The sequence below is a fragment of the Brassica rapa genome, chromosome A03 (genome assembly GCF_000309985.2).
Source record: "Brassica rapa cultivar Chiifu-401-42 chromosome A03, CAAS_Brap_v3.01, whole genome shotgun sequence".
In the NCBI taxonomy this organism is placed as follows: domain Eukaryota; kingdom Viridiplantae; phylum Streptophyta; class Magnoliopsida; order Brassicales; family Brassicaceae; genus Brassica; species Brassica rapa.
The window spans coordinates 27,413,698-27,429,095 of NC_024797.2; the positions used below are offsets into that span (position 1 = coordinate 27,413,698).

At 32.5% G+C, this 15,398-nt stretch overlaps 3 protein-coding genes across 4 annotated transcripts; 1 reads left to right on the forward strand and 2 right to left on the reverse strand.

The window, feature by feature from the left end:
• The first annotated feature begins 163 nt into the window (after window positions 1–163).
• Window positions 164–5,395, forward strand: LOC103861606 (plant intracellular Ras-group-related LRR protein 8). The gene is made up of 4 exons (XM_009139326.3): window positions 164–1,742; window positions 3,780–3,949; window positions 4,024–4,435; window positions 4,861–5,395. The coding sequence occupies exons 1-4, from the start codon at window positions 1,461–1,463 to the stop codon at window positions 5,182–5,184; spliced, it is 1,188 nt and encodes a 395-aa protein (XP_009137574.1). The 5' UTR covers window positions 164–1,460; the 3' UTR covers window positions 5,185–5,395.
• Window positions 5,396–5,741: 346 nt separating this feature from the next.
• Window positions 5,742–9,253, reverse strand: LOC103861609. 2 transcript variants are annotated; one of them, XM_033287136.1, is made up of 6 exons: window positions 7,411–9,253; window positions 7,219–7,326; window positions 7,021–7,135; window positions 6,778–6,895; window positions 6,097–6,692; window positions 5,742–5,936 (listed from the first exon to the last, which is right to left on the reverse strand). In XM_033287136.1, exons 1-5 carry the CDS (start codon window positions 7,418–7,420, stop codon window positions 6,639–6,641), a joined length of 405 nt encoding a protein of 134 aa, XP_033143027.1. In that variant the 5' UTR covers window positions 7,421–9,253; the 3' UTR covers window positions 5,742–5,936; window positions 6,097–6,638. The 2 variants fall into 2 exon arrangements, with proteins under 2 accessions (XP_033143027.1, XP_033143026.1); XM_033287135.1 differs by lacking the exon at window positions 7,411–9,253 and having other exon boundaries at window positions 5,757–5,936; window positions 7,219–7,348.
• Window positions 5,757–6,248, reverse strand: LOC103861607. Its single transcript, XM_018657759.2, has 2 exons — window positions 6,097–6,248; window positions 5,757–5,936 (listed from the first exon to the last, which is right to left on the reverse strand). The coding sequence occupies exons 1-2, from the start codon at window positions 6,220–6,222 to the stop codon at window positions 5,874–5,876; spliced, it is 189 nt and encodes a 62-aa protein (XP_018513275.1). The 5' UTR covers window positions 6,223–6,248; the 3' UTR covers window positions 5,757–5,873.
• Window positions 9,254–15,398: the final 6,145 nt, after the last annotated feature.

Sequence of the window (15,398 nt, forward strand, 5' to 3'; positions counted from 1 at the left end):
TATAACCGAGTCCCCAACATGAGACAAGTTTGTTAAAAAGTAAATAATTTCATTTTTCTTATATTATATAATAAATATATATTATTTACTGATAATAAAAATATAGTTATTCATCTATCACAAATATCTATGCAAATATGTGAATTAAGTACAACAATCAAACAACATAATGATTTTCACAAAGAAAAAATAAAAAATATATTTATGTTATGTAATCTTATTTTATATTCTTTAAATAATATAATACAATATTATACATTATTTTTTAGAATTGTGAAATACATATAATATATTATCCGCGCGTAGCGCGGTTAAAAAATCTAGTACAGCTAATACGGGACCGTACCTTCACTTCCCTTCTCGGACATATCCTTTTATGCTTTCTTTTTAGATTTGAGAATTTGTATTCCCTACCCACAACATATACCCTATTTGCACTCTATACCCTATTTCCCCCCAATTTTTTTCCCCCCATCATCACCATTTTCCCTCAACTCTATGGTATCTCACTTCTTTTTGGATATTGAGCTAATTTACTCTTTAGATTTTAATGTATTTTCGTACATTTATCATTAAATATTAATACTTAAATACGTAATAGAGAAATTGTCATAACAATATGTATCATAATGTCGTAAAAATGAATGATAAAGCCCTAACAAATATATGTCCTAACATATCCTTTTTATTAACTTTTTGTTTGTGTCCAGTACTCAGCTATATATGTCTTTATACATAGTATTATATATATTATATATTACTATATATGCAGTACCTAATTTTGTAGGTGGGTTGTTAAATATGCATATATATATATATATATATATATATATATATATATATATATTATATAGGTTTAAGCTTATCCATTAAAATAATTATCAACTTCAAAACTATTTAAGCACTACAGTCTTCTGAACAAATTTTGAAATTTTATTGTTTTAAATTTAGTAATCTACAAAGAAATCCAATATAAGTACATAACCAATGACAGAAAAACATCAAAGTACAATTTTTAGTTACCAATATCATAATTCATAAGAAAAGCTTGTTCATTTTTTTACTAATACAATATGCAGCTGATTTCAGCTTTTGTACGTAACTAAGTAAAACAAATATAGAAAAAGTTGACATTAAAATTGTTTGATATGTAAAAAGAAGGTTATAAAAGATAAACTACCTTAGATAATATGATAGAAAAGAATAAATCTAGAGAGAGAATTTCAGGTTTCAACGCCATCTGTTATCATCCGTACATATCTTCCATTTCGATCTTTAACTCTCTCTGCAATTTCTTTATTATATATATAAGTAGGATATGTTTTCAACTCATTTATAACAATCAACATAACCTCTCTCTTTTTCTTCCTCTCTATTTCCTCTAAGCATTCTCGCTTTGTGGGTTCTTCTCTGTGTATACAATTATACAAATATATATATGCACACACACATAGGAAGATATGATGGGTTACGAGCAGATGAATCAGATGACAATGACAACAACGGCGATGATGAAGAATTTCAATAAGATGGGACCAATCAATACTCCACATAAGAAAATTACGACTAAGAGAAGTGTATCGGCCATTGATGGCGGTGCAGCTGTGATGGCTGGAGAAGGAGATCGTCGACGGAATCTCAAGACTCTCGATCTTAGCGGCATGTCCTTGGCTTCCCTCTCAGCATCTTCTATCAACCTAGCTTCCATCTCAAAACTCGATCTCTCTAACAACAATATTCAGGTATATATATAAATATGTTGGATCATATATCTAATTTTCATCAACCGTAATTATACAGCTTTTGACTAAAATTTCGTGGAAATAATTTTTTTTTAATGAAAATAGACATTTCTGTCACTAATGAAAAAATTAATACACCTTAACAATAAACTACAACCCTAAGTGGAGCTTTCTCTTACAAAATTTCAAAAGTGCTTGAATTGTTAAAAAGTTATTGTTTTCTCGATCTTTTAAAAAGTTGATGTTTTCATGATTCATTTATAAATTTGTATGAACGATAATTAATAAAATTTATTTAGCAACAAAAATCATCAAAAATAATATACTTCTTAAGTCAAAAGACAAAAACAAATCATCTGAGAGTACTAGTGTTCCTCGAAGGCTCGATAGGTTAACAAATATATAAAACTATACAGTATAACAATTTGTTGCGGCCGTCGTGCTCTATTTAAATGAATTAATTAGAGCAGTTGTGGGCTCTAATTTTTAATTATAAAAGATCTTTGCTAAGCTGCTAACTAACAGATAAAGAAATGATAAAAATCGTAGATGTACTCAAGCAACGAAATTATCTCTTGCATATGCATGATTCGTTGTATTCCTTACTTTGTGGTATTTGTCATTTCCTGTTTTGTTCAATAAAGAAAAAGTAATCAAATTTCTATTATTCATAACAAGACAAATCATAGATTGCCGATTAAAAAAAAATTCCTGAAAATTTAATATTTTCTCTGTTGTCAAAAGTAAGATTTTCTATAGTATGCACGTTTATTAAGAATTGTATAATTTAATTTATTTTTTACTTTATTATACACTTTCTAATAATTTTCCACCAATAAAATTTAATCAATTCAAATAATCTCAATTAATGTTTCTTAAAATTATAAAAAAGTATTTTAATAATATAGAAGATCCTTGTTCAAAAACGCACCGTCGAGAACCGGAAAATCGCCAGAAAAGCGCTGCTCAGCCATCAAGCGTGGCGAATTGAAAAAATTCGGTGAAAAAGTTGGATCTCAAAAAAAATTTCAGTTATTGCATGTTTCGGCCTGAATCAATTAATATGCATAGAATCTATGAAATATGCATGGAAACAACAACAAAAAAACAGAGAAAAGTGATCTTAAATCCGTCAAAATCAAAGAGCCGTCGGGCTTGAAATTGCAGAAAACCCTAATATTGTAAAGAGGAAGACGAACTCGAAATGACAAAATTACCCCTCATTTAGCTTAAGACATTTAAAAACATGTATAAATGGCATTCCTGCTATTTGAACCCGGGATGTTTGCCAATAACAGATCAACAAAACTGCTACACTATGTGATCCTTATTGTATATTTTAACAAACGAAAATATATGTCTAGAAAAATCGCCGATTAGTCTCTGTATAATTCCCGATTTTTCCATTCGGCGCTAGGCGTAACCCGAGCGTACGAGGAACGCCTAGCTAGTTTCCGAACAGGGTAGAAAATCTATTTTTGCGGAACAAGAAAAAAATTTAAAAAACCTTACTTTCAGGAACGGATGGAAACGGATGAAGTATTGTCTTTGGTATCTTGCACACAATTTTCCTAACCCATTTTCATTTGGTCAACTCGAGCCTTGGAAAGCATATTCGCCTGGGTGCATAAGCAATTAAGGCACAAGTGTCCGTTATTTTCTTTTTTAAGTTTTCATGACATAATTGTTCTATATAAATAAAATATTAATGAAGAGCATTAATTATTGATAAATACGTGTTGATATGAACATTTACTTCTCTTTGACTCTGCTTGTATTGAATCTGTCATCTGACTGCCAGTAACACTATTTTCTAAATAAACAACCGTTGTAGTGCGGTTTTAACAGTTAGAAAAATGTATAGATATAGGGTATATATAGAGATTTTTGTTACTGTTAACTGCAGGACGGGGCGGGAAGCGGGTTACCATTCAAGCCTTAGTTTAAGTTTATACATAAATTTTTGAATTTCCACAAGTTATGAACTTGTGCGACTTATGATTTAGTTAAAACTCATATATTTAGTTTCCCATGCAGCAAATTCCTGAATCTCTTGTGGCACGAATGTTAAATTTGTGGGCATTAGATTTGCACTCCAATCAGCTCAAAACACTTCCCAACTCCATTGGATGTCTTTCCAAGCTTAAGGTTCTTAATGTCTCCGGAAATAATCTACAGCATCTCCCCAAAACTATAGAAGATTGCAGGTAAGACCCCTTCAACCGCGTCCAACTCTCTTATTATCAATGTACCAAAACGCAAAACGCGACCCAAAACGCAGATCGCTGGAAGAGCTGAACGCCAATTTCAACGAACTGACCATGCTTCCAGACACAATAGGGTTCGAGCTAACGAATCTGACGAAGCTCTCCGTGAACTCAAACAAGCTTGTCGTGTTACCAAGCTCCCTTAGCCACTTGACGTCGCTGCGTGTGCTCGACGCCAGACTTAATCGCCTTGGATCGCTCCCTGATGATCTAGAGAACCTTGTGAACCTTCAGGTCCTTAACGTTAGCCAGAACTTCCAGCACTTGAAGGAGTTACCTTACTCCGTGGGGTTGTTGATATCTCTCGTGGAGCTTGACGTTAGTTATAACGGAATTACGGTTTTACCGGACTCCATAGGCTGTCTTCGCCGGATTCAGAAGCTCTCCCTCGAGGGCAATCCCCTCGTCTCCCCACCTTTTGAAGTGGTACACACAATTTATCTTACTTTATCATAGTAACATAAATTATTCTACTCTTTTGACGATATGGTACAAATCACTATGCCATATGTTATAGTGTAATAACATCGAATTTAATTAAGACGCATCCAACAGAATATTCACTAGACTAGAAAGCATAACTTGTCTCACAAGCATTCTGATCTTTAGTGTGTATGATATTTGTAAACAATGCAAGAATTGTTTTTATATGAAAATATTATATCAGTTTTGTGTATGATATTTGTTACGTTAACGCTAAGATCATTCTTTTAGTGCACTATGGAATCAATCAATTAACATTATACAAGAAACTTCACTGACGTGAATAGATATCAATTATAAAATAATCTTACATTATGCTTATAATAAAGTTTGTGATATAGTTTAAGTTTGATGATCTGTTACAAAAGGTGGAGCAAGGTTTAGAAGCAGTGAAGCTGTACATGAGCGAGAAGATGACCGAGTCTTATAAAGAAACTCCGATGAAGAAAAAATTGTGGGGCATTGGTAAGATGGTCAAGTACAAGACCTTTAATGGCCTGAGCTCATCTCCGGGAAGGTCTCCAGGAAGAAGAACCGGCGGTGACCACCATGGAAACGAGAGGGGAGGCTTCATCAACGTCTCCGATTATCGCCAAATCGACGGAATCGCTTCCCCGAGACATGTGTCACTCTTCAACCCGAGACGCCTCTTGTCTCCATTCTCTGCTTATTTCTCTCCTCCGAGGTATTAGCTAGGGTTACTTTTGTCTTTTTATCTACACCAAACAGTCTTTTACTTTTACTTTTGTTTTTTTGCATGCAACGTTGTTTCCTTGTATTTTTTGTTTGTTCTTTTCGCATGTAGCGTTCTTTTTCCCTGTATTATAGACTTTTGAGTGGCTTTTTACCGCTGTAACACATTTGTAAATCCTGACATAATAATTTGGTTCATGTTATCTTGTATATATCTAAGTAATGAAAGATCGCATTTGAAAAAAATATCAGTCGTGCTATGCAGTATTATCCGCCTTGGTCCGAGCCTGTTTGAGAAAACAAATATTGGGGTAGATGATATAATAAGTCTAGTCATGACCAAAACCTTCAGCCGCGGTCCAAATTATCTTATATACAGGGAATTAGAAGAGATAACTAATAAAATACCTAATTAAATAGTATAAATTAGTTTTCTATCTAGCCTTTTTTTTTACTCAATAGTGTGTTTATTCAAACGATGGAACCGAAGAACAAACGTTCCTCTCCATAAATACCTAGGTTTTCTATCTAGGTTTAGGCTAATCTTTATTGTGCATGCATAAATCTGTACTTAGTGTGTTGGGAATCGCCACGTAAATGAAAGTTGCAAATCACATACAGAGAGTCTTAAGTTCACAACATTCGAAGCCAGAGGAGATTAAGAAATGTAACTAATCAGAAAAGATTTTTAATCTTTGTTTCCAGATTCTTTCTTCTTGTCTGGTTCATCATTTTCCATCTGAGGTAATCTCTGCAACGAAAGGTTAAACAAGAAATATAAATTAATATCTCCAATCATCTCTCCAATCCTATGGGTATATCTACCAATAAGAGAGAACAGGACAAATGTTTGGTTCGGCTAGACATTTCATCGAACATGTTGCATGCCTTCTTAAAAAAAGACAACTTACAAGATCTGGTTTGTATAAATTGTGGACGATGGAGGCTCCACCGAGAAGTGAGGCTACAACGACGATAGTTGACAACGCTAGTGACGGAGTTCCGGTCGGTATCTTCCCCCCAAACCTTTTGTTCATCTTGTAGTACTCTTCTAATACACTATATTAAACAGAAGCTTTATATATGTGGCGCGTGAACGTCAACTTCCTCAATTTCATTAAATAAATTAATGTAATTCCAATATCTAATTGGTTTGCTCTCTACCGGGTCAAAACCAAACCGTTAAAACCATATTCTCATATCACCTCCTCAAGAAAGAAACAAAGGAAACAATTGCTCATTTATTTTATTTTCTTTTGTTCTTCTCTTTACACACATTGTAGATTGCGAGAAGAAAATGATAGAGAGCTGGAGCAAAGATGAGGTATATAGTATTTAAATTGAATGTACAGACAAACATATAAGTCCATCCTCTATAATCCTTTTGACAAGAACGAGACCAAGATCATACATATATATGTCAAGATAATGGTGTATACGTAAGAATAAGCCACTAAAACCACCTGAAGGCAACAATCACCAGTAGCAAGAGGGAGAATCCCATCGCCTGCAACATCACCAGACTTCTTCATCATCATCAATTCGTTGGAAATCTCAAATAGTCAAGAGAGATAGAGGGAGAGAGGCATTACAGTGATTGCGGAAGCAGCAAGTCCTGCTCTTTCTCTAGGATCCTTGCGGTAGTAGTTCCCAAAATAGAGAAACGTCGAATAGTACCACAAGAATGGGAATACAAACCCCATGAGAAAGCTGTCAAAGGAAGATTTAGCAGGTAAGTATGAATTAGACATGGTGGACTTAACTTGGAAACAAAATGAATACTATTATTTAACATTTTACCCAAAAAAAAAAAACTAAATGAATATTCTACTCACGAGAACCATCCGATTCCGCAACCAAAGCATGGAAGAGGTTTGTCATAGGCTCCATTTTCAACATCGTCCACGTCTTTTACAAGCGTATATCTTCCCTTCCCACAAACCGTAGCATCTATCATAATGTCACTTAGTTCAATAAAAGATGTCTAAAGGTTACATCTTAAAAGAGTTTCTTAATGCATAGAGAGATGGTACCTTTAATAGCAGAGTAATATCTACCAGCTGGTCTCATGAGACTAGCATATTTATTATCACCCATGGATTTAACCAGCTCTGCACTTCCATCTCCATGCTCTTTAACATCTACAAAGTGATCAAAACTCATGAAACTTGGATCACTTGAAAATCACTAAGACAAGAAAAGAGGGAGAAGTCAAGGTTGTTTACTTTCTGCCATATGTTCTTCAGTGAAAGAGAGCGTTAATGAATGCAAAGCTCCTACTTCTGAGCTGAAACAGAACCATGAAAGAAAAAAAAAACAGAGTCCAGCAGATCAGATTTGTAATGAATTAATTACTACCATCTCAGTTCTAGTCTTCTAGATACACTTTTAGAGTTTTTACACGTATTAATAAAGTACACTAAATCATTTATAATAAAGTCAATTATCAATTTTCAATAATTCAAAGAAATTATACTTGTGAAATACATTTTTTTCCTAAAATATCAATCTTTGTGGAACGGTTAGGCTTTGATTGGTAGGACATTAGTATTAGTATTATGCTTTATATTATCTAATCAACAATTGTTAGAAAAGCATTTAGAGAAGTATTTACTAAATGATAATGATCTCCAAATACTCTTAAGGTTACAACATTTCCTTTTGATGTCAAAAAAAGAGGGTTAGAACATTTTAGTCTCGTTTGAGATAAAACAGAAATATCGTGTAAAAATGTTTGATTTCAGTCAATTGCACAAATAATCCGATAGAAATAACTGGATTAAACCAATCATAGAACACCGCATAAGTTTTTGGTATATGTATAGTTTGAGGCAAATACCTCACTGAGAATGACATTATGCAAGAGTATAAGAAATTTCGATGATTTTATTCAAATTAGAAACCGTCAAACTATATGTAACGTCCCGACCGTCTATGGCTAATGGACCATTCACGCCCGTTAACTCGGTCCGTGGACCCCATCCCGTTCTAATGGGCGGTGCGTTAAATTTTCCAAGATCCGAAATCATTTTTTACTGATCCTGCAATCACCACATGACTTTTTCCCATACTTTGGTCATTGCGAATTACTTCCCGATAGGTCAGCCATCCTTTCACTACTCTAGCCAAAGTATGCTTAACTTTGGAGTTTTAAACGGATGTTTGATGGAAAAAGAAAGTCAACTTTGGTGACATAGGTAGCCAAATCAATTCTCTTTGCCTTTTCTATATATCACAACTCGGATTGTTACAATTCACACAACATGTCTCAAGACGCTTCTCAGATCAGAACCGAGATGGCTAACTAGTTCTAATACCACTTATAATGCCCTGGCCGCCCACGGCTAATGGGCCACTCACGTCCGCCCTCTTGGCCCGTGGCTCTATCCCGTCTGACGGGCGGTGCGTTAATTTTTCTAAGGCCCGAAAGTCATGTTTGCTGGTCCTACAATCACCACATGACATTTCCTTGTACTTTGACCTCACTTGCACGGTATCGCGAATCACTTTCCGATAGGTACCCATCTTTTCACTATTCCAGCCCAAGCATGCTTAACTTTGGAGTTCTAAACGAGAGTGACGGAAAAAGTAAGTCAACTTTGGTGACATAGATAGCTAAATCAATTCTCTTATGTTTTTTCCATATATCACAACTCGAAATGTTACATTATAGTTCCGGAAAAACCGTCAAAACTATACATATACCAAAAATTTCATCTAAATGATGATTTTATTCAAATTAGAATTCTAAACTTAGCGTTGAAAAATCGAGCGGCTATGGTCCGGTGGCTGGGGGCACAGAAGCCTAAGCTCTGTAATGGGTCCGTTGGTCGCCTTGGATTGACCCCTAGAAAGTACATACATGATCTATCGGGTGTTGTAACCTTTAAAAGAACATTTGCATTTATAATTTATAAAATTAAAGAAAATATATAACTAATTCATTTATTTTATTTAATAATATCATAAAATTATTTTTATATTCAGAAAATAAAATTTTGATTTCTAAAATTAATTTACAATAAAAAAAATTTAAATAGTATTTCACATTTAAAATATAATTTAATTTATTTGAAAGATGAAAAATTATTTTAAAAAGTAGATATTTTAATTATAAAATTTATTTTAAAATAAAAAATTTTGATATAAACATAAAATTTAAATTATTAAATAAAATAAATCAATTATATATCATTCTAATTTTATATGTTAATATATTTATATATATATTAAAAATATATTCATTGAAAATAAATATATTATATATTATATACTAATTTTTATAATAATTTTAAATAACATACTCGTACTGCTCTCTACCAATCATCTAATTGCATAGTTTATCAAAAGCATACGGCTCCTGCAACATACTGCTTTTATAGCATACTATTACGGCTAATGCTAATGCTCTACCAATCAAAGCCTAAGACTATAACTAACCTCAGTCTCTTAATTTGGGTTCTTAACTTCCGCTAAGATACAGTTCTTAGCTTTCTTTAGATTTTAAATAAAAAAAAGCTAAGAACCATCTCTTAAATAAGAGATAAAAGAGCCGTCTTTAGCCGAAAAATATAAAAAAAAATGTCAAATCATATGATGCGTTAAGAATTCCAACTAAGAGATCGGGGTTAATCATGCCCTATAAGTATAGATCCACAAATATCAACTACAAGCTATCGGTTTGAACTTTGAATGATCCAGCGTTCATAAACGAGCTGGAGATCGCTCGGCAAGTAAAGAGATAACTCACCAGAAATTTTCAAGAGCAGAAACTCGAGAAAGAGATTGATTGCAAGAGAAGAGTTGAGATAATCACAATATCTGGAAAGAGAAGAGTCGTCGTCTTCTTCTTCGGCTGCTGCTTCAACTTCGTAAACGTTAACTACGGAGAGAGAGCAGAAAAGAAATATCGAAGTATGACTTTTTTTTTCTTACACCAAAAGCAACGTTGTCTTCTTCTTTCTTAGTATTTTGGAAATTAGTCTAATTCATAATCAATAACTCATTCTTCCAAGACTGTGTATCTATATATGTCACAAAGTATATTGTTTTAGTTGTTAGTTTATGTATTTATCACCAGCTCATATATTGCACTATTTATATTCGTAATTGTGAACTGAGTTTTAGATTATAGATTTGTTAATTATGAAAGATTAAACCATTTAAAAACAGTTATTTTCAAATTAAAAAAAAAATCAAATGATTTTTTTACCAGTTACTAATGACTATAAGGGCATCTCCATCCCTACTCCATTTTTTCCTCTAAAATGGAGTAAAAGTGAATATGAAGTAAGAAATGCTCCAACCCAACTTCATATCTTACTCCATAATGAAATTTACTCTATAAATGGAGTAATTTCTTTTTTTGTTTGTTCATCACTCCATTATGGAGTGGGAAATGAAGTAGGGTTGGAGCAATTTTACTTCATTTTCACTTTTACTCCATTTTGAAGGAAAAAATAGAGTTTTACATTGGAGATGCTCTAATATGTAACTTTTCAAAACCATATTGTGTTTAATTTTCCTTTTTGTTGAAAAGTTGAAGAGATTGAGAAAAATAAGTATATAATGGGTTCTTCTTTTGTTTGGCAACCTTTTATGAGGAACTTTCCTTGGACAATACTTTTTTCAAACAAACAAAGCATCAGTTTTGCTAATTCAGACATGCATGGTGGACTTAACTTGGAAACAAAATGAATACTATTATTTAACATTTTACCCCAAAACAAAAACTAAATGAATATTCTACTCATGAGAACCATCCGATTCCGCAACCAAAGCATGGAAGAGGTTTGTCATAGGCTCCATTTTCCACATCGTCCACGTCTTTTACAAGCGTATATCTTCCCTTCCCACAAACCGTAGCATCTATCATAATGTCACTTAGTTCAATAAAAGATGTCTAAAGGTTACATCTTAAAAGAGTTTCTTAATGCATAGAGAGATGGTACCTTTAATAGCAGAGTAATATCTACCAGCTGGTCTCATGAGACTAGCATATTTATTATCACCCATGGATTTAACCAGCTCTGCACTTCCATCTCCATGCACTTTAACATCTACAAAGTGATCAAAACTCATGAAACTTGGATCACTTGAAAATCACTAAGACAAGAAAAGAGGGAGAAGTCAAGGTTGTTTACTTTCTGCCATATGTTCTTCAGTGAAAGAGAGCGTTGATGAATGCAAAGCTCCTACTTCTGAGCTGAAACAGAACCATGAAAGAATAAAAAAAAACAGAGTCCAGCAGATCAGATTTGTAATGAATTAATTACTACCATCTCAGTTCTAGTCTTCTAGATAGACTTTTAGAGTTTTTACACGTATTAATAAAGTACACTAAATCATTTATAATAAAGTCAATTATCAATTTTCAATAATTCAAAGAAATTATACTTGTGAATTACATTTTTTTCCTAAAATATCAATCTTTGTGGAACGGTTAGGCCTTGATTGGTAGGACATTAGTATTAGCATTATGCTTTACATTATCTAATCAACAATTGTTAGAAAATCATTTAGAGAAATATTTACTAAATGATAATGATCTCCAAATCGGTTACATCATTTCCTTTTGATGTAAAAAAAAAGAGGGTTAGAACATTTTAGTCTCATTTGAGATAAAACAGAAATATCGTGTAAAAATGTTTGATTTCAGTCAATTGCACAAATAATCCGATAGAAATAACTGGATTAAACCAATCATAGAACACCGCATAAGTTTTTGGTATATGTATAGTTTGAGGCAAATACCTCACTGAGAATGACATTATGCAAGAGTATAAGAAATTTCGATGATTTTATTCAAATTAGAAACCGTCAAACTATATGTAACGTCCCGACCGTCTATGGCTAATGGACCATTCACGCCCGTTAACTCGGTCCGTGGACCCCATCCCTTTCTAATAGGCGGTGCGTTAAATTTTCCAAGATCCGAAATCATTTTTTACTGATCCTGCAATCACCACATGACTTTTTCCCATACTTTGGTCATTGCGAATTACTTCCCGATAGGTCAGCCATCCTTTCGCTACTCTAGCCAAAGTATGCTTAACTTTGGAGTTTTAAACGGATGTTTGATGGAAAAAGAAAGTCAACTTTGGTGACATAGGTAGCCAAATCAATTCTCTTATGCCTTTTCTATATATCACAACTCGGATTGTTACAATTCACACAACATGTCTCAAGACGCTTCTCAGATCAGAACCGAGATGGCTAACTAGTTCTAATACCACTTATAATGCCCTGGCCGCCCACGGCTAATGGGCCACTCACGTCCGCCCTCTTGGCCCGTGGCTCTATCCCGTCTGACGGGCGGTGCGTTAATTTTTCTAAGGCCCGAAAGTCATGTTTGCTGGTCCTACAATCACCACATGACATTTCCTTGTACTTTGACCTCACTTGCACGGTATCGCGAATCACTTTCCGATAGGTTACCCATCCTTTCACTATTCCAGCCCAAACATGCTTAACTTTGGAGTTCTAAACGAGAGTGACGGAAAAAGTAAGTCAACTTTGGTGACATAGATAGCTAAATCAATTCTCTTATGTTTTTTCCATATATCACAACTCGGGATGTTGCATTATAGTTCCGGAAAAACCGTCAAAACTATACATATACCAAAAATTTCATCTAAATGATGATTTTATTCAAATTAGAATTCTAAACTTAGCGTTGAAAAATCGAGCGGCTGTGGTCCGGTGGCTGGGGGCACAGAAGCCTAAGCTCTGTAATGGGTCCGTTGGTCGCCTTGGATTGACCCCTAGAAAGTACATACATGATCTATCGGGTGTTGTAACCTTTAGAAGAACATTTGCATTTATAATTTATAAAATTAAAGAAAATATATAACTAATTCATTTATTTTATTTAATAATATCATAAAATTATTTTTATATCCAGAAAATAAAATTTTGATTTCTAAAATTAATTTACAATAAAAAAAATTTAAATAGTATTTCACATTTAAAATATAATTTAATTTATTTTAAAGATGAAAAATTATTTTAAAAAGTAGATATTTTAATTATAAAATTTATTTTAAAATAAATTTTTTTGATATAAACATAAAATTTAAATTATTAAATAAAATAAATCAATTATATATCATTTTAATTTTATATGTTAATATATTTATATATATATTAAAAATATATTTATTAAATATAAATATATTATATATTATATACTATTTTTTATAATAATTTTAAATAACATACTCGTACTCGTACTGCTCTCTACCAATCATCTAATTGCATAGTTTATCAAAAGCATACAGCTCCTGCAACATACTGCTTTTATAGCATACTATTACTGCTAATGCTAATGCTCTACCAATCAAAGCCTAAGACCATAACTAACTTCAGTCTCTTAATTGGGGTTCTTAACTTCCGCTAAGATACAGTTCTTAGCTTTCTTTAGATTTTAAATAAAAAAAAGCTAAGAATCATCTCATAAATAAGAGATATAAGAGCCGTCTTTAGCCGAAAAATATAAAAAAAAATGTCAAATCATATCATGCGTTAAGAATCCCGACTAAGAGATCGGGGTTAATCATGCCCTATAAGTATAGATCCACAAATATCAACTACAAGCTATCGGTTTGAACTTTGAATGATCCAGCGTTCATAACGAGCTGGAGATCGCTCGGCAAGTAAAGAGATAACTCACCAGAAATTTTCAAGAGCAGAAACTCGAGAAAGAGATTGATTGCAAGAGAAGAGTTGAGATAATCACAATATCTGGAAAGAGAAGAGTCGTCGTCTTCTTCTTCGGCTGCTGCTTCAACTTCGTAAACGTTAACTACGGAGAGAGAGCAGAAAAGAAATATCGAAGTCAATGACTTTTTTTTTCTTACACCAAAAGCAACGTTGTCTTCTTCTTTCTTAGTATTTTGGAAATTATTCTAATTCATAAGCAATAACTCATTCTTCCAAGACTGTGTATCTATATATGTCACAAAGTATATTGTTTTAGTTGTCAGTTTATGTATTTATCACCAGCTCATATATTGCACTATTTATATTCGTAATTGTGAACTGATTTTTAGATTATAGATTTGTTAATTATGAAAGATTAAACCATTTAAAAACAGTTATTTTCAAATTAAAAAAAAAATCAAATGATTTTTTTACCAGTGACTAATGACTATAATATGTAACTTTTCAAAACCATATTGTGTTTAATTTTCCTTTTTGTTGAAAAGATGAAGAGATTGAGAAAAATAAGTATACAATGGTTTCTTCTTTTGTTTGGCAACCTTTTATGAGGAACTTTCCTTGGACAATACTTTTTTCAAACAAACAAAGCATCAGTTTTGCTAATTCAGACAGCATCTTCTTTTAATACTAGTTACCACATAAACAGTACCAATTCAGATTTTTTTCGTTCGTTTTAGTCAAAATATATATTAGGTCAAATAGTCACATTAATAGAGATTTAGACTTCTATTCTCACATATTCCCTATCAAAATCATGTAGAATAATAGTCTATCATGATCTCCTATATTGTGGATCAAATAGTCCAATTAAAAAATAGTTTTATCAAACTCTCAAAGAAAAAAACTTGTTTTAAGAATGCTTGTACTGTTACAAAAAAAGAAAAGAAAAAAAGAATGCTTGTACTTTTTTTGAAAAAGAGAGAATTAGGTAATAGGTACAACAAATATTAAATTACGTCCAACTCAACATCACTTATGTATATTGTACTTTTTATTATTTTTTCATGTAGTGTTTATTTAATAATCATGACGATTTAAATATAGATTAGATGATAACGCGGACTGAGTTCTTATAATAATTTTGTTTATGAAATGATTTTAATATTTTGCAACACTACAATTTTTCTTGATTATAAAATGATGAATACAAATTTTGGTCTTTTAAATATATCATCCTTGTTGAAGAGTTAATGTATTACATCTCATTTTAATTATTTTTAAAATTTTATATGCACAAAAAGAAATTAAGTTTTGCGGCCGACATAAATTACCAAAACCAAATAGGCAACATCAATTGTATAATGACGTAAGGAAATTGGGTTTTTTGCTCTCGATTTGCTTACTATTGACTCTCCATAAGTGATTTCATTTTCTACTTCTATAGAATTATGCTTTCGTTCTCGTCTTATTTTTCACTGATATGAGTTAAATTTCTTTTTATTAACTTCTTTTATGTATTCAGTGAATTACATAAGTGTCAATTAAAAAAAAT

What these genes read in the sequence shown, in the direction of transcription:
- LOC103861606 (XM_009139326.3), top strand. Translation starts at nt 1,461, where the DNA reads ATGATGGGTTACGAGCAGATGAATCAGATGACAATGACAACAACGGCG. An exon ending in AAAACTATAGAAGATTGCAG is followed by an intron (nt 3,950 to 4,023) that starts GTAAGACCCCTT and finishes CCCAAAACGCAG; the next exon opens with ATCGCTGGAAGAGCTGAACG. An exon ending in TCTCCCCACCTTTTGAAGTG is followed by an intron (nt 4,436 to 4,860) that starts GTACACACAATT and finishes CTGTTACAAAAG; the next exon opens with GTGGAGCAAGGTTTAGAAGC.
- LOC103861607 (XM_018657759.2), bottom strand. Translation starts at nt 6,222, where the DNA reads ATGAACAAAAGGTTTGGGGGGAAGATACCGACCGGAACTCCGTCACTA. An exon ending in ATTTATACAAACCAGATCTT is followed by an intron (nt 5,937 to 6,096) that starts GTAAGTTGTCTT and finishes CTTTCGTTGCAG; the next exon opens with AGATTACCTCAGATGGAAAA.
- LOC103861609 (XM_033287135.1), bottom strand. Translation starts at nt 7,348, where the DNA reads ATGAGTTTTGATCACTTTGTAGATGTTAAAGAGCATGGAGATGGAAGT. An exon ending in ATATTACTCTGCTATTAAAG is followed by an intron (nt 7,136 to 7,218) that starts GTACCATCTCTC and finishes ACATTATGATAG; the next exon opens with ATGCTACGGTTTGTGGGAAG. An exon ending in TGCGGAATCGGATGGTTCTC is followed by an intron (nt 6,896 to 7,020) that starts GTGAGTAGAATA and finishes TTCCTTTGACAG; the next exon opens with CTTTCTCATGGGGTTTGTAT.